This window comes from Argopecten irradians, chromosome 1 (assembly GCF_041381155.1).
Source record: "Argopecten irradians isolate NY chromosome 1, Ai_NY, whole genome shotgun sequence".
Classification (NCBI taxonomy): Eukaryota; Metazoa; Mollusca; class Bivalvia; order Pectinida; family Pectinidae; genus Argopecten; species Argopecten irradians.
In genome coordinates this window covers 43,693,664-43,712,851 of record NC_091134.1, presented here as the reverse complement: position 1 = coordinate 43,712,851, position 19,188 = coordinate 43,693,664, and the positions used below count along the sequence as shown (strand labels likewise).

At 32.9% G+C, this 19,188-nt stretch overlaps 1 protein-coding gene across 1 annotated transcript; it reads right to left on the bottom strand.

Moving 5' to 3' along the window:
- Nucleotides 1-518: 518 nt before the first annotated feature.
- On the bottom strand, nt 519-17,584 carry LOC138329237 (hsp90 co-chaperone Cdc37-like). The gene is made up of 11 exons (XM_069276074.1): nt 17,478-17,584; nt 10,394-10,527; nt 8,807-8,861; nt 7,773-7,877; nt 6,518-6,568; nt 6,002-6,064; nt 5,578-5,736; nt 5,037-5,152; nt 4,415-4,535; nt 1,857-1,925; nt 519-1,288 (listed from the first exon to the last, which is right to left on the bottom strand). Exons 1-11 carry the CDS (start codon nt 17,514-17,516, stop codon nt 1,037-1,039), a joined length of 1,164 nt encoding a protein of 387 aa, XP_069132175.1. The 5' UTR covers nt 17,517-17,584; the 3' UTR covers nt 519-1,036.
- Between the last annotated feature and the right edge of the window lie 1,604 nt (nt 17,585-19,188).

The window sequence follows — 19,188 nt, the reverse complement described above, 5'->3', positions numbered from 1 at the left end:
GTACTTGTACACTATCATACTAAATGAGATGTCTCAAAATACAATACTGTAAAGAAACTTAATTTCATATGCGATTACATTTCGTGGGCAATGAGAAATTATTAATCACTATGAAAACTTTAATAAGTCAATAGGCATGGAATGCAAAAGTAAGTTGCTGTGCAAATAAGTTTGTTTACAGTACCGGTATACAAAAGCTCTGATATCCATGTGAATACCTCTTCCTGAGTGAATATGAAAACTAGTCATACAAAAAGAAAATTATTCAGAACTCCATAAGGACTGATTCAATGTAACTGGGTATTTCCCGACTCATCTGCAATCGATATATACACGACTATACTTTCACCCATACCAATAAATTATGAATTCTTACATATGGGAAAATTTTCAAAGCCAAATAACCGTAAAGCATGATTAGGTATAAATTATAGCAACCCCCTCAAGCTCTCAGCTGAATTTTTCTGGTTAACAGTTGCATTGAAACAGTGTTTTCAAAATAATCACAAGACATTGAGTAATATGCTTTATGACATGTAATTAATGAAAGTTGATGATCAATCCATACAATGACACAATTATGTAATACCTCATATTCATATAATTCTCATTTCATTTTTGTCCACATAATGGGATGTCTCCCTGATTTCACTATGACAGAGTTGTAGGTTCAGTAATGAATCGCCTTAGAATCACATAAAATATTATCCTCAATGTCAAGAGAAACTTAAGTAGCAAAATATTTGCTTTCATAAATACAACAACCTCATCGAACACAAAGCTCCAATAGCGTCCACTTCAAATGTCTAGTAGATCTACAAAAATGTCTTGTCATGGCGATTTGTTCGTTAAAAAAGCACATCATAGTTTAGTATATAACTTTTGACTGTTTCTGCTAGCACATCTTTCACTGAATTGGAAGTTGTTGAATAACTATGATATGATTGTATAAACAGCTACATAAAATATCTTTCTTATATATCATAATATAAATGTGTCCTCTTCACATCTCACAGAACATTATCTTCCCTATCACTCAATCCACATCATCGATACTTTTCTTTTCCGTCGTTGATGAGGATGCATTCTGAGACATATCGCTGACCTCTGCATATTCCACCTCGTCCCCATTACCTTCTTCCCCTTCCCCAGCCTTGTTGGCTTCCGGTACCCACAGGCCCGAGTCTATGCAGCGTTTCAGGTGATAACTGGCCTCCTCATGGTCCATCTCCGATATCACTTTCTGTAGCATGGGAATATCTTTAGCCTCAAAACACTCCTTCATAGCCTGGGTTAGAAAGAAAAGCGAAAAGTTATAAAGCCTGGGTTAGAAAGAAAAGCAAAAAGATATAAAAGTGATTAACAATTTACATTTATAGATAAAAATACAACTATGTAATTATAATCAAAGGACTATTCAGGAAAGACATGGAGTTCTTTTAAATTTAAGCTGAAAATCTAAAGATTCTATCTAAGATTCAATGTGACCTTGAAAGCAGGTCAAGGTGATTCATTTGATCTTCTGTTTTGTGATGTCCTACAATCCAACCAAAAGTAATTTAACCATCTCCTTTTACTTTTTTACTTAATGCTTATAATTACACTTAATCTAAAGTCATTCACCTTGCAAATGTTTTTTTTTATGTTAAAATGTGTTGCATTAAACATATACAGGTACGATAGATGTAACCATCAGCAATGAGCAATCCAATATATATTAATTCTGGTAATGAGACTGTCAGTCATACTATAATGCCTCATACAAGATCAAAATAAGGCATACTGCTTATTCTTTCCTTTGCAGAAGAAGGGAAAGATATTTCAATTTAGAATATCCTATAACACAAATATCTTACATCAGGTAGACTTTCAAACACCTCCACTGGATCCTCTCCGCCAGGGCCTAATCGCTTCTTTCTCTCCTCCTGTTATATAACATAAAATTATTATCAATAATAGAATAACACGGACAGTATCAGTTTTAAAATTATACAAGCACGATAAATTATAGGTACCATATTTTCCCTATTAAGAGCGCCTCCTCTAATAAGGGCGCCCCCACGTTTTTTGCTGAAAAAAAATCAACTAATTTCATACAATTTTTATGCCTGATTGTGACGATTTGTCTTTGCAGATGCTAAAAAAATACTGTTTCACATCAATCTGATGCTTAAGGTAGCTCCATACTTTTGTGAAAATCCATGTCATTTTTTTCTAACAGGTCTTATTTTCTTGCATTTTTTATGTAGATTTCAAATCTGTAAAGATAAATGGGTGTTCTCGAACTACTTTTTGAGATATTTGAGCTTGAAATATACCATCCATGCAAATTTGCTGGCCGAAAATAGAAAAATTCATAAAATTATGTTTTCTGTAATATTAGGGTGAATGTAGTCTCGATCCTGTTGATTTTTTGTCCTAAATTTCTAACGATAGAACAATATACAAAACTCTTGTATTTTTTCAAATGCTAACTACTTTTTGTTATTTTCCAGGACCGTTTCTATACGTAATTATCATGTTTTGCCATATTTTCGCCCGTAAAAAAATCAATGAATATGCCAAAAAGGAAATGAAAACTCATGTCAATTTCACAATATTTGTATATGATATGCCCAAGATAATATATTTTTCAAATATCATATAAAAACATGGGGTCCTCGATCAAAATTTCACAATTTTGTAAGCTTGAAGTTTATAACTCACAACCCTACCCCCATTTCATCCAGTGCTAAGATGGGTCATATTTGACTATTTTTTGAAAATCATGCCGCAAAAAAAACATTCCACATCAGTTCATATGTTTTTTGATAGTATATCTGGTTTATGTATGTTTGTTTTTATGATTTTCTCCAAATTTTGTGTTTAAAGGAAATCCGTATGTGATTTTTTTTAGAATTCCGGAATTTCGGTCCGGCCGGGTCCCCTCTTATAGCGACGAAAAGCACTTCCGGTGTTTGAAAATACATTCCCATTTACGACAGGGAACGCAAAAATCTCAGAGATAGCATATAATTTTCACTTCACTGCTTTTATTTGATTTATTTAATGATTTTAAACATTCAATATTATATGTAGACAATTTTCACCTATTGAAAAAATATCCAAGTGGGATGTCGTGGCGTATCGGAAACCATTCTGGAATTCAAAACAACCTCCGCAACTTCCGGTATAGCGTCATATGAATTGGCGCGGTTTTCAAAAGTATGGACCTACCTTAACAGATATCCGATCAGCTTGTATAAGCACTAAATTTATTGCATTGGACAACTAAGGACATCTTCGCCAAGTGTTTACACATAGAAAGAGCGAGAACGCCATGTTCAAAATAAAACTTGTCCCTTGAATGCCCCACACATGTGTATGGATGAAGACTAACTGACAACAACATTTTAGCAATGTCTATACAGGTTTTATGAATACTTACTGTACATCTATGTTAAAGGTTCCTAAATAACAGGAATGTTATCATTTCTAAGCATTTTATTGTGTGCTCTTGTCGGTAATTCCCATCTGCCACAAAACGAAAGTAGCGATCGAAAGCACCGTCCGCCATTTTGTGTACGCATGGTAAACAAACGGGCTAGCATGAAATGCCAAAATTCCATGAAACAGACATAATTAACCAATGTTTAATACTTCTGGTGCAAACATTTCTTTACAATTATGTAATTTCAATACTTACTTGACTTCAAAACGTAAGTTGGTTATAGTAAGTTTCAGAAAAATACGAAACTAAAAGCAAGATGACTATAGTCTGTTTCAGAAAAAACATCTAAAAATGGTCTCAAATAACGGCGCCCCCTTGGCCATTTACCCGCGCCCGGCGCCCTCATTAGGGAAAATACGGTATTTTATTGAAACAGAGAACGATATCATGTTCTTCAATAAAATAAAACAATAATGTACCTAAAACTTAGAAAATAATCAGAATTGTGAACAAACCAGTACTTAAAGATGCTCCACCGCCGACAAATAGTATTTTTTCACTATCAAACACAGGAGCAGAATATTTAGTATTTTTCTTCAGTTACAAAAGTTACTTACTTTACACCATTACCACCATTGAAAAGTTTGAGCTTCTAATTCTAAGTCAAGTTAAAAATATGAAAAATAATTAATTGCATCCCGAAAAAATTCCGACACACTACATCCTATATGGAATGAAGTACTGATTGTGCATGCACCAAAGGCAAAATGAAAACATATATTTTATTTTTTGTGTTAATTGGACATACATACACACGATTGAACACCAATTATTGTTCAAATAATGAATATCACTTATGCTCTGTCGGCGGTGGAGCATCTTTAAGTGGCAAAACCTTATTACAATTTTTTAAATAGAATAAATAAATATTAGCATTAATTTCAAGGTTAAAAGAATGAATGATTAATATTCCTAGGTATATACCTCTTCATACTCCTTCATGGCAGTGTCAATTCGAACTTGTGCCCTTCCCCGCACCCTTTCTTTGAAAGCCTCAAGCTCATCTTTGAATGCCTCCATATATTGTGGCTCCTCTAATTTGATCCTGCCAAATAATACAATCTTTATTACAAACTTATTTCACAGTTCCACAAACAAATTGAATGTAATGTTTTTTTAATTTTTTTATTTTGTTCTTTACTTTAAAATGCTAACAGCATTTAGAAATAGTACTTTGCTGGTAAAGTAATTAATCCAAAGTATTCTAAACAGGATTTCATTCCTTTAGCCAGAATTTACCAAAAAGTTCTTTTCATTTATTATTGTAAAGCATTTAATATCTTTAATATCGCTTCATTATCAATATATTAGATGTACAGGCCAATACATTTGAATAAATGAGCTAAAAGATGCCGGTACTCATACGTTCATTAAGCTGACCAGCTATATAATCTTTTAACGATTTAAGAATATGCCTATTCACTTGACAGCTATGCGTTTAACTATTTTTCTGAAAGAAAAGGATTAAAATTAGTCTTGAAGCTTATTTTGTGAAGGAAGGAGGCATCTGAGTGTCTAAATCTAAAATTTTCAAAGTTGAAATTACTTTGAGAAGAATGGTCTGACACAAGCTCTGGGATCAATATCCATGTTCCGTGACAGCTCCATTATAAAATTCATCACTATCGTCTGGTGGGCCACATGGTGCATCAAATCATGTTTCTGTAATTTAGAGTAAAAATCAAGAGTAAGTATTAAATCTATCTCTTGCCATTTTTAATTACATATGTATCATGAGGCATCCATGAAATAATTTACTGTGAGTGTTTGAATAAGAAAACAAGCAACTTTTTGAAAACAATATCAAGGATACCTGTACTATTAACCAAGAAAATTATTCAGGTATATTTAAAAACATTACTTTTAAATATCTACTAATTTGACCTTTGACCTTGAGATCAAGGTCTAGGTCACATTGACAAAACTGCAGTGCACTTTCAACTTTCAGGAACAAATATTTTAAACAAAGAAAATAATATGAACGAACAAAAAATTAGTACAAGAAAAGGAATAAGCATTGGAAGCAGATGAAGGACCAGTATTTGTTTGCTACAGACTATTTAAATCAGCCTTGATATGATACTGACCCCCTCCACCTCCAGGTCTATACACCAGATCACTAGATAGTTGGCTGTCTCCTCACACACCAAGTGGGGTTTGTCTGTCAGGAGCTGTTGACTATCATCATACTTCTTTAACATACCAAACTTCTTCACATCGTCTTTGTACTTCTTTTGAAACTCATCCTGAAATTAATATATCAAATAACATTAACATGAGATTGATCATATATTAAAAACACTTTTACTTTTTACAGGACTGCTATACTTTTTAGAAATCACAAGAAGAGAATGCCAGTGAATACCACCAGTCAATATTGTCTATAATCTGAAGATGTAACCTTTGTTTGTGCAAGATTTATGGCCCATCAAAAACAAGGTCATTTAGGGCCAAACTACAAGTCACGACAAAGATGTTACCATAACTTAAGTGTACCCAACATGGTAATACCTGTCTCTCTGCTTTTTCTTCATCAGTCAAATCTTTTTTCCTTGCTGGCAGTTTGTTGATGACCTGAAGTAAGTAAAAATTGACAATTGAATCAAAATTTTAAAATTATCTTGGATTTCTCTTACTTTTAATCAAAAACATCAGTAAACAGATATTCTGGTGACATATGAGTAGGAGTATTGTAAAACAACTTATAGTCGTGTGAATAAAATTTGCAAAATTAAAGCATATAAAACAGTTAAAATAACAGTATATAATTAGACCTTTTAAATTGTAAATAAGTACATTTGTAAACTGAAATCACAAAGAAAAAGTCAAATTTGTAATTAAGTTGCTGCAAAAATCAGTTGGTTTACAAAGCTTTATATGTTAAAATGTCATTTGTATCTATAATGTTATAAACCAATACCATAATGAAGGAATGCCTAATCTGTCAGAAAAGGAAATACAGAATAATTTTGCTTTTGTCCTTATAAACATCATAAATAGTGTTTTACATCAAAAAATCATACTCACAGTTTTTGATTTCCCATCGTGGCAAATGGTGTCAATATTTAATGGAGTTAGCTGTAATAAAATTAAACATGTTTAGAATGTGTTTGTTTTAAGGATGTACACCTCTGAGAAGTCAAAATTTTCTTGTATTAAACTTTTTTTCTCATATAATTTTTTAGAAAAAGGAGTTCATACCATAAAAGAAAATGGAAGAAAAAACATATGTCCGTGTGCTCGTTTTTGAGCTTTTGTCCCTTAAAGACACCTAGTTGACAAAATATTGGATTTTATGGGAATTTTGCCGTTTTGACCATATAAGATAGAGATTAAAGCCATAATTTCCTAATGAGGTGTTTGATATGTATGAATGTTTGTAGAATTCATTTTCTAGTAGTCTTCTTTAAAAATATACCAGTTTTGATCAAATAGACTAATATTTTTTCTCAGAATAACAACATATGCTACCCCTACCCCTTAATTTTGAGCTACAAAATGCACCATTTGCAGCCATTTTTGCCAAATTTAACCCTTTACAGAAAAAGTTCTGGTATTAAACTTTTGTTATTATTTTGCATATCAATAGGGAAACGGTTGTTCTTTCTAAATCAGGAAGAAAAATTGGGGGTCCGTGTGCTTACTTTTTTGCCCCATTTGAATTTTTGTTATTTTTCAGTATTTTAGAGAAAAAAATAAAAGTGCCAAAATTATCATTAAATGTAAAAATAAAGTCACAAAAGTGTATCGTTTCACATATTAATGCTAAATATTTTAATTACTACGAACCTAGTAACGATTTGCAGCAAAAATTAGCTAAATACAGCTTAAAATGATGGCGCAGTAATGATTTAAGTAAAAACAATTTCAGGAAAAAATGGTAAAACTGTGGCTCTACTTGAAGCGAAAAAAGACACAATTTCAAAATGGCCGCCAAATGGGCCATTTCTTAAAATCCCCGTATAAAAAAATCTACTAAAAATAGAAATGTAATTTTTTGACAAAATTTGCATCTGGCAACTTGCTACATATACTGATAAATTATATTTGAAAATCTCATAACTTCTTTGATCTATGTTGAAACGAGACTTCAACGGGACTGAAACCTCAGAAGAATACATCCTTAAGTCAAACAAATCTTTCAGTAATATTGTAAAAACTAATGTACAGATTTCTTAAGAAGTCAAACTGAATTTTTTCATACTACAAACTTTTAATTTACAATGAAAATACACTACACATATAAGATGAAATATATTAGGTAATAAGTGTCAAAACCTACCTTTTCCTTTTTCTTCAATTCTTCTTCCTTTTCTTTAAATTTCTTTTCTTGTTCCTCCAGATCTTTCAAATCAATTTTCAATTTTGATAACAGATCTGCTGCATCCTACAAAGAAAAAAATATATCACCAATATTAGCAACCAGGTACACTAAAAGATAAATCAAGCAGAAATTTGCCGGTACAATGGATATGTCTGGCAAAATTTGACTCGGACCGCCTATTTTAAAATCCGGTCGGGACCAACCGTATGGCAATTATAGAGTACCGGAAGTCGGTAGAAATGGTGTCTCTGAAGTATTACACAGGTGCCGAAACTGGCAAAAACATAGTCTGGATAATATACCCATGAAAACAGCTGCCTGGATACTAATAGCGGGAAGTTATGTTTACTTCAAAAATTCTCTTTAATGTTTGGTCCGGCAAAATCTTATTCAGTTTGTCTTACTCACAGTCTTTACTTGTCCAAATGTTCTGCAATTTTTTTTCAACTTTCATGATGTCTAAACAAGAGGTCCATGGACCTCAAGGACTACTAATAATTAACAAAATAATGTTAAAAATATTTTAACTTATTTGACACTGTGGCCTGATATGAAGGTCAAATCATTCCTTTTGATAAACTTCATAGCCCATTATCCCAGTAAATTGGAAAATAGAGTTCAGTTATAATTACTGAAGTAGTACTATGATTGATTTCTTCTAGAATTCTCCAACATTTTAAGTAAACAACATGAAAGTGTGATATGAAAAATATTTAGATATTTCTAAATCTGAAGTGATAGCTTACCAAACAGTCAGTATGATATTAACAATAGAATTTTTTTAGATTTTTTCGATGTATAACTTTACTTAACTAGCTAGCTAGTAAAACATACAATTTTCTCATGTGAATCATAGCGTAATTATGTAAAAACATTGTCTGATTTTGGTTTTCGTCCATGTATAAGTCAATGTCACACTCCCAATTTTTAGGGAAAAAAGTCGCGACTAGATATACATGTACTCTGTAAAATATCGTAGGTTGATCTCTCACCTTTTCTTCTGCATCCTTTATCTTGTTTTTCAGATCCTGTAATTTCCGCTGTTGTCTAAAATTATAAATTTATATATGTTATCGACACTGTATCTCATAAGATAGAAATGAATGGTTTATATATACATGTAAAACCCAATATGAATTGTTATACAGGTTTTATGCATCAGAATGTTGTATTCATTGTCAATATTACAAGAAGATATGTTTAATTTACTTGCTCATTTATGTATCAAAATATAGTATTTGCATTTGATTCTTAAGGTTTAGTTTAATGCGGTTTTATAATGTTCTATGTCCTAACAACAGCTAAGGACATGTTCAGGTATGAAAGTGTCTTAGCTTAGTATTTTAGTAGATAGTGTTTATTCTTCTCGTGTCTCCTTGTTACAGTGGGATCAAACTCTAGTGCTATCCTAGTGAAGCATATCAAGTCACTGACATTTAGAAACTCAACAGCAAATACTGACAGTTTCTACAATCAAACATGCCTTATCATTAGCCACCATCTCTGTCCATACAGATTTTAGACCACCTGCTTAACAAAAACACTTTCTTAGGGTCCCAAATGGTCAATTTCAACACAATTTGACAAGTGTATAAAGACCATCTGGCTATAAAGACCAATTTTTCTTTGGATTATACACACAACTCAGTTAATTTCTATATATTGACAAGGGGCAAACCTGTTCTCTTGCTCCTATTATGCTGATCACGAGAGCTTAACAGGAACACCATTTGTATAAATGTTTTACACATTAATACGGTGTACTACATTTTTATGCCTTTTGTTTTTCTGAGCAAAAAAATGAATGGATCTACATGTGTCTAGTATATTCTTCTTAAAGGGACAATTCAGTATAAGAAAACATTAAAATTTGTACATATATCGGAAAAAAACCCAGTTCTAATGGAAATTAGATCAGTCGGTTTTACTGTGATATGCCGGAAAAGCCCATGGTAGTGACATGTGTGTAGATGTTCAAACTCACTCGCTGTCTGCCATTACACATTGTGGTCGAACTTTTTGTATGCCGAACCCTGTCCCTTGCTCGTAGAGTAATGCAACTGTTATCTAGAACTGCTCAAATCGCTCTGACAGTAGTATGTTTACCTTATTAGGTGAATTGTCTTGTCTAAAAATCATTTTATCACCTTCTCAGTGGTTATGTAGTTTATTTGTTTAACATGCGTGACTTTGCACTGGTAGCCCTGTTCTGTTAATTTTCGTTCTGCATCGATATTGCTTAATCGTTTGATCAACCTTCTTAATTAAGTATTGATCAACAATTTGATATTTCACCGATATTAATTAAAATATTTGATGCCGTGGGATTTGTCAATGTTTTATGTTATATGTTTCATTAGAAATGTAGAACAATACATTTATGCAATATTTTGCTTCTTAGTTATGTAAAAGAATTAGCCTGAGTGAATTGTCCCTTTAAAAAGAAGTGTATATAAAGACCTGTTATTACTATATTTTAATCTTTTGGCTTCACTTTCTCTGATTATGAATATCATTATGAATTCTGAATTTTTACTACCGGTATGTCTCTTCTGATAAAGATTTTTTATGATATTTACTCTGTCATTCCTTTTTCTAAAGCATCTTTTTCTTTTTTCTGTTCCTCCATTCTTTCCATTCTGGCCTGGTGTCGCCACCTGAAGAGACTTCCAGTATCAATGTTAGGGTGCGTGTCATCTTCGTCATCAGATATCTGAAATTATTGATAAAATTAATGGTTAAATCCACTTTGGTGTACATTATACATGCAGTGTTTAGTTTAGTCCAAATTTAAAGTTCTAAATTACTAGACTATTTAAAATAGTCAGTCAGCAAGCTTTAGAATGAATCCCAAGATATTTCAGCACTTGATTAGTTTGGCATTTGGTCAATAATATCCTCAATACTCCATGGGTTACTATTACTGACATTTCTGAACCAATCACAAGCCTGCAAAGATTTCCTTTGAAAACAGAGAGAGTCAAGCCCAACTTCAAAGCCACACAGTCAACCACAGTGTACCGTTATACAACTCATTTGATGTATATCAAAGGCCTAAATTACCTAATTGTATTCTGTTGCCTCCAGTTTAATTATGAGATAGTCAAAAGGTGGATATAACATTAGTGATAGTAACCCATTGAGTTTCAAAGATGGGTCAATAAATGTACAGTATATAACTTGTCAAATCCAGTCTTTGAGTAATATTGATCCTTGAAAATAGTCTATTGATTGCCATCCTTAATGCTTCAATTTGATCTTTGATATGTACATCAAAGAAATTGTATAATATGGTACAATGTGGTTGACAATGTTGCTTTATTATTAATTCAAGTTGGGTGTCACTCTCTCTGTAAACTTCTCTAGTGGGATTGGACTAGGTCCATCAGTGACCAGGTAGCTCAGCGATGCATTCGACTAGTGTTCAGAGGTCCCATGTTCGAATCCTGGACTGGTCGCTACATTTTCTCCTCTTTTACACTTCAAATGAAGTCTCTGCAGGCCTGTGATTGGTCAGATTTTTTCCTGCCTCCAGTTTTACAATGAGATAGTCCAAGGGTGGATATAACGCGTACGTCAGTGATAGTAGCCCATGGAGTATCGAGGATGATTGATTGTGGAATAGCAGGATATTGTAACAGTGTCAAAATCCTCTAAGTGGACTCGGATATATCGAATTAGGTATTTCGGTATGTTTATATGATATGTTAAAGTTAAAAAGAATTCAACTTAAGTTAAAAAAAACTTACATAATTAAAGTTTTTTTTACTTAAGTTGAAATCTTTTTTAACTTAAGTGGAAATCTTTTTCAGCTTAAGCTGAAATCTTTTTCAGCTTAGCTAAAATCTTTTTAACTTAAGTTAAATAACGTGATAATTAGCAAAATACTCTTTTCTAACTTAAGTTGAAAAAGCATAGTTGCACTATGATAATGCAAAAAGAATTTGTCTTAAGTTAGATTTCTCATTTTAGCATAACACTTATTTTAACTTAAGTGTAAAAAATATATCGATCGCACTTCCATCGAAATTGTGATCATGCAAAAAATGTGAAGTCAACCATGAAATCGCCTTTGGACTAGTCCAATATGCTCATTCAATGAAAACACTCCATACATAACAGCCAATCACAGTCGCCGTTTCGAAACTGCTTTGAGTGCGATGACAACTGCCTAACAAGATGGCGGCTCCCAATATTTGTATGCCGAATACCCATTGCACGTTGCATTTTTCTGTTAATTGTTAAGTCAAATATTCATTTAGCACATTCTCCTGGTGCCCTCATCCTAAAAAATTGCATTTGTTAGAAAAGTCATTTAGACCAGCTATTAATCTGAAAAGTTTTAAAACCTGGTGCTCATCTAAAAAAGTTTTTTTTAACTTAGTAAAAACGTTTTTTAACTTAAGCTGAAAAGTTTTTTAAACTTAGCCTGGTGAAAAGATTTTAACTTCAAGCTGAAAAGTTTTTGTTTTTTAACTTAAGTAGAAACGTTTTTTAACTTTAAGCTGAAAAGATTTTAACCTTAAGCTGAAAAGTTTTTTAACTTAAGTTGAAAAGTTTTTTAACTTACGTAGGAAAGTTTTTTTTTAACTTAACTGAAAAGTTTTTTTAACGTAAGTAGAAAAGATTTTTAACTTAAGTGAAAGATTTTAACTTAAGCTGAAAAGTTTTTTAACTTAAGTTGAAAAGTTTTTTTAACTAAGTAGAAAGTTTTTTAACTTAGCTGAAAAGTTTTTTTAAAACAAACAATAACTTAAGTAGAAAGTTTTTTTAACTTAAGCTGAAATGATTTTTAACTTAAGCGGAAAAGGTTTTTTTGTACTTACGTTGAAAAGTTTTTTAACATAAGTAGAAAAGTTTTTTTAACTTAAGCTGAAAAAGTTTTTTCAACTTAGCAAAACTGTTTTTAAGTAAAGCTGAAAAGTTTTTATTAACTTAAGTACAAACGTTTTTAACTTAACTTAAAAGATTTTAACTTTAAGCGGAAAAGTTTTTTTTAACTTAAGTAGAAACGTTTTTTAAGAGAAAAGTTTCTTAAGCTGAAAAGATTAAGTAAAAAGTTATTTTTAACTTAAGTAGAAAAGTTTTTTAACTTAAGCTGAAAAGATTTTAACTTAAGCTGAAAAGTTTTTTTTAACTTAAGTAGAAACGTTTTTTAACTTAAGCTGGAAAAGATTTTAACTTAAGCTGAAAAGTTTTTTTAAAACTTAAGTTGAAAAGTTTTTTAACTTAAGTAGAAAAGTTTTTTTAAAATTAAGCTGAAAAGATTTTAACTTAAGCTGAAAAGTTTTTTTTGAAACTTAAGTTGAAAGTTTTTTACTTAAGTTGAAAAGTTTTTTTTGATAACTTAAGTAGAAAAGTTTTTTTAACTTAAGCTGAAAAGTTCTTTTCAACTTAAGCAAAAAAAGTTTTTTAACTAAAGCTGAAAAGTTTTTTTTAACTTAAGTAGAAAGTTTTTTAAACTTAAGCCGAAAAGATTTTAACTTAAGCGGGGAAAGTTTTTTTTAAACATAAGTAGAAAAGTTTTTTAACTTAAACTGAAAAGTTGTTTCGAACTTAAGCAGAGAAAGTTTTTTTTACCGCTTAAGGCTGAAAAGTTTTTTTTTTTTTTTTACTTAATCAGAAAAGATTATTTATTTAACACCACCTGGTTTTTTACAAAACTGAAAAATTATTTATAAGAACATTAATTCAAAATCCAGCACACTTTATTTTCTTACTCAGCAAGATGGATATCTTGAAAAATAATGGAAGGCGCCATATAAACAATGTCTTTTAGGCATGGAAGAACATTTCTTGTTTGGGGTTACTTGAAGTAGTTGATTTTGATACCGGTTCCAAATATTAATCGAAAATGCAGTGATAGTACGTCGTACCGGCCAATTTTGTTTTATGCAATTATGGCTGTTCAAAGCTTGTCGGGAACGTACCAAAGGACTACTAGCCTAACCCATTATAAATTGAAGGGGATGGCAGTTGGAATTATTGGAATACGATATACTTATCCTACAACCGGATTGTTTTTTTAGCTGAAGTTGAATAAGGTTTTATTTTCATTATCACTTTTTTTTCAGCTTTAAGTCAAAAAGATTTCAACTATTAAGTCCAAAAAGATTTTATTTTTTTTGACTTCAGAGAATAAAAAAAAGTGAAAATGCAAAAAACCTTTTTTAACTTAAAGTTTGAAATCTTTTTAGCTTTAAGCTAAAATCTTTTTTAACTTTAAGCTAAATAACTTTTATAAACCCAAAGCTCATTATTTAATAAATATCAAAACGGTCCTTCTGCCCATATATATGGGGTATTTTGTATGTCCACATAGTCATGTTACATTCTATAACTCAACCCCCCCAGCTTAATATCTTAATGTTTCAAGTATCGAAAAGTAGTCCATTTAGTTAAGAGTCATCCATGAGAACTAGTGAACGCTTGAATTACGGACTTGATCGATACTACTTCTTCTTCTTTGTGTTTGTCACCAAGCCGTCAATAGTGAGACGTTTTTAGGTGAGTGAATCGGCTCTGAAGTGGGCGTGGGGGACAGGGGTTATATACAGTGCTTTTTTTTTTTTTTTTTTTCTTCTGGTGCTGGAATAGATAAAAGGTAGTTAGGTTAAAAATAATGATTAAAAAATGAGGATGTTTATTTGTGGAGAGTGGGGGCTTCTCAGAGGGCTACGTTGTTTATGTTTGCCTTGAAGCCCTCCAGTAGTAAGTGTTATTTGTAACTGTTTGCCACAGGGGGAGGAGCATTTCCTGTATTGTGATATGGTGTGTGGAAAAAGTGTACTTAAATGTATCTTTGTAGGCGGGCGAGAAGTGTGTCTGTATTGCATAGGGATGTGTGTAGTCTTAGTGCACGGGTGTCTAACAGGTGTTAGGTTATTGTTCTGGGTTGATGGCAACGAGATGTGTGTGAGATTTTTTATAGGAGGATGTAGTCGTGATTGTAGACTGGCGTGTTTTGTAGTGTTGGCCATTGGTGTGTATTATAACATGTCCCCCCCCGAAGACTTGATGAAGTGTTATGATACCTGTTTTGTACATATCTTGCTTCTCTGCGTTGAGTTTTTTTCTATTTGTTGTATTTGGCCAAGGTATTGTGTGGGTCCAGATAGAGGAGCAGTACTGACTCAAGTTTGGGTCTAACAAGTGCTTTATATGCGTGTTTCTTTAAATGTGTGGTGAATTGATTGAGGTTTCGGTTATAGGAAACCTAGTGTTCTGTTTGCATTTGCGGTGATGTTGTTTATTGTGTTTGTCCCCTATTGGAGGTTGTTTTGCAGTGTGAGGCCTAAGTATTTACGTTGTGTTGTGACGTGTTTCAAGTTGAGTGTGTTATGGAGAGTGTAAGTTGTGGTGGATTTGTTGCGTTTGGTGGTAGTGGAGATGACGTGTGCACTTTGTCGGGGTGAAAATTGCATTAGCCAGTCGTGTGTCCCATTGTCCTGCATTGTCAAGGTCCTATTGTAGTTTCTGTGTGTACTTCTTGTTTGTGTTATGGTCTTGTAAATGATACTATCGTCTGCGAAAAGTCTAAGGTTGCTGTGTTTCATGTTATTCATGTAGGTTGTGATATATATTTAAGAAAAGTATGCGGGCCCCAGACAGGTTTTCCTTTGAGGGACTCCTGTATGTTACTGGTAATTTGTGTTAGTGTTTGCCCTTCAAGTATTACTGTCCGGTGGCGATGTGGAAAGAAAATCTGTTATCCATGCATGTGTGTTACCTGTGATGCCGTAGTATTTGAGTTTGTACTGGAAGGCGTGTTGTGTGGTACTTTGTCAAAGGCTGTTTGCAAAGTCCATGATTTATGAAATGTCTGTCAGCATGTTATATTGTTGGTGTTTTGTGAGAGTCAGTGGTATGATACGTGGGCCAGTTGGGTTTCAACACGATCTGGAAGGTCTAAAGCCCGTGTTGTTTGTCGTAAAGTATGTTTGTTGTATTTCCATGTGACATGTGGCGCTGGTGATTATTATGTTAACATTTAATTTGCATGTGATGCATGTGATGATATTCGGTCTGTAGTTTTGCGGGGCGAGGATTGTTATTTGTCGCCTTTTTTTTTGTAAATGGGGATGTGACATTTGCGTGTTCCCAGGTCGTGGGGAAGCTGTTCCCAAGTGCGTGAGTGGAGCCAATGTTAAATATTTTTTGTAAGGATTGGAGCTGTGATGTCTCTTGAGTTTCTTCACTATTCTCTGCCATGGATGTTGTCGGGGGGCCTGTTTGCTTTATGCGGGTTTATATTGTTCATCGTAGTTTGTGTTATTGCCCTGTTTGTGTTATGTGGATGTCTGGCAATAATTGGGGTGAGGTGAAGGTCCTTCTGTCAGGTTTGGTTTGTATTCCCCCTGTTCATGTGTGAAGGCAGACTGGAATTGGTTGGTTTAAGATGTTGCTCTTGTCAGTTGTGTCCTGTCAATAGATGCCCGTCCTTCCCGTTGGGCTGTGATGTCGAGACGTTATTTACGAGAAAAAGTTTTTTGGGATTGTGTTTTTTGTTTAGGGCTGTGAGGATCGCAGGTTTCGTCTAAATTGGTATGTCTGCTGTTATCTATTTTTTCTAGAAACATAATAATCAGTGCGCATGTCAGAGGTTGCTACGGGTCATGTAAATATGTCGCCATTTTGAATCACCGCTTCGAAGAGCCGACGGGGGTTCGGGGGTGAAACCCCCGAGAAAAGAAAAAAAAACCCTCAATTTTACATCTTGAACTCATCTTAACTGTTTTTGTAGCATTTGAAATATCTAAAAAAACAATTCTAGGACGTTTGAAAGGAACTTTGGCCTCAGTGTGATCTTCGATAATGTTTGGACCATGGCCAGCACATGTGAACACTGAGTCGCTGTCTTTTCCACGCCAAATTTTTCCTCTGTTGAGCAATATTTACCTGACAAACTGAATAATGATCCAATTTCAATAAGCCAGTGGATGGATATTGCCACGTTTTCATTATTTCTGTCATATATCATTCATTCGAATCGTCACCATCGTAAACTACACGTGTACTTGTGTTTACAAATAAAATCAAAGTCCGTAAAATCACTCATTGCGCATGTTCAGCGCGTGCTCGGCTAACAACCAAAACGAAATCCCGAATTTTTTTCTCGTACAGTCTACAATGTTTTCCGCATGATCCCTAGTTAAAAACTTTGTTGAAAACTTCAGTTTTTAACCAAAAAAGGACACGGTAAGCTCAAATTTTAACATTTTTTTGCATAAAAACCCATATTTTTAATTTTTGACCGCCCGCTCACGCGGTCTCTATATATACAGGTCGCCGTCAATAAACTCGTGATATTTCGCGGAAAAAATGGGGTCCGCTATACTAGATGTGTTCATTATTTAAAGTCATCCATGAACGGGTGAACGCTTGAAATACGACTCGATTGATACTTCTAACGTTAAAGGTTCTGAGATCTGTTTCCAAATTCCAATACAGTTTTTATTTCCACTTCAATGGAATGCAATTTTCTTACATAAAATACCACAGGTTTTTTCACATACAAAGCGTGATAATCGAGATGCTGATCAGATTCTCGAAAATTCTGCAGACAGACGTCGGTTACTTATCTTTTAAAATCTTATCTTTTAGAAAAAAAATGTTTACAATTTCACGATTCTATAACGTATAATATGTGTTTGTTCTTTTTACCTCAATATGATCCCATTTGCTGTAGTTTACACAAGACATTGTGGATTTACGCTTGTTGTTGTAAAATCGCAGATGCAGATCAAGAACAGGAAGTTAAGAATGAATTCACGGGGAATAACTCTTATAGGTACAGTCGTAGAAGTTTTTCCTATAATCAAAGTAGTGAAAGTACTGTTACACTTTGAGGTAAACTCACCTCGCGTGAAAGGGAAAATATTAAGTGTGTGATGGAATTTATATGTGTTATTTTACAATATATTACATAATTAATCAAAGCAAATCAATTAATTTATCCCCAATAATATTGTTTATCCCCTTAAAGCTACCAATCACGTGGACACGATAGACAGATTTGAGATAGAATCTAGATACATGTAGATAATGTAAAGGTGCTTAATAAGATAAAAATATTGCAATTATTTATACCAGGGAAATTAAAATTGAGGTCTCAAAAGGGAGAGGGGCGCTTATAGAAACATGGGCGCTTATTGAATCGAATACGGAATGTACTTTCTTTTCCATTAATTTTTTATGTAATACAACGACTTGGTAAATTTTTATTTTGAACTTGGTCTATATCTGAAGCTAAAATATTATTTTTTAGCAATACTAGATAAAGATATTAAAAGCAAAAGTAATAACGCGATTTTTTTCATCTGCAAAAATGAGCCTAATCGGCTTTCGTAATAATTAAACATTGAACAAGAAATCATGCAGTTTTTCAGTTAACAAGAAGACATTTATGTGACCAGCCAATTGGTTGGCCATGTTGTTGATTTTCATTGAATTAATACATGTAATTATTACTTGAGTATTTAGGCCTAGAAATAGGTTTCACAATAATTGCATGTATGGTTTCTTCGTGTTACAAGCCTATCAATGTATTTTACTGTATTTTTTCTGCAGTCATTTGCGTTTTGTTTTTGATGTTTTTAAATAAATCTTTTCCATAATTGTTACATGTATTTCGAATTCGAAACACTACAAAACTATGGCAAGCCGTTTTGGTTTTTACCTATTGAAATGAAGATATCTCTGTTTAATTAAAGATATGTCTTATTTAAATACAGATATCTCTATTTCTACTGAAAATAGAGATACATGTATCTACTTTAAATTACAGATATCTCTATTTAAATTTAATATATCTCTATTTGAATTACATATATCTTTAATTGTAATTGAGATATCTTTCTTCATGTTAAATATCAAGAATCCATGGCATAGGCATGCATGGTAAATTTAGGTCTAAACCGATAAAATTGCCATGTGGAGGGGATTTCTTAAGAACAGAACATGGCAACTAGTCTACGGACAACAGCGGGAACTTCAACCCCAGTCAACAACTGTATACTGTTGCAGCTATAAATTAATTGAATAGTATTAAAAGCGGATACGTTGTACCACGGTCTAGACCGCATTCCCCGCCATTTTGCGTCACTACTGCTTTACTTCCGTCATGATTATTTATAATGAAATGCAGATATCTCTATTTTAAATAGAGATATCTCTAATTCAAATACAGATATCTCTAATTCAATTAAATATACCCCTAATTCAATTAAAATATCTCTAATTTAAATACAAATATCTCTAATTGTTGTAGAAATGCAGATATCATTATTTTTTGCCATACACAACTCCACCGTCCACCGATTATAATTTATTTAAGCATTGATGTCACTATTTTTTAATTTTATCGGGGTATGAA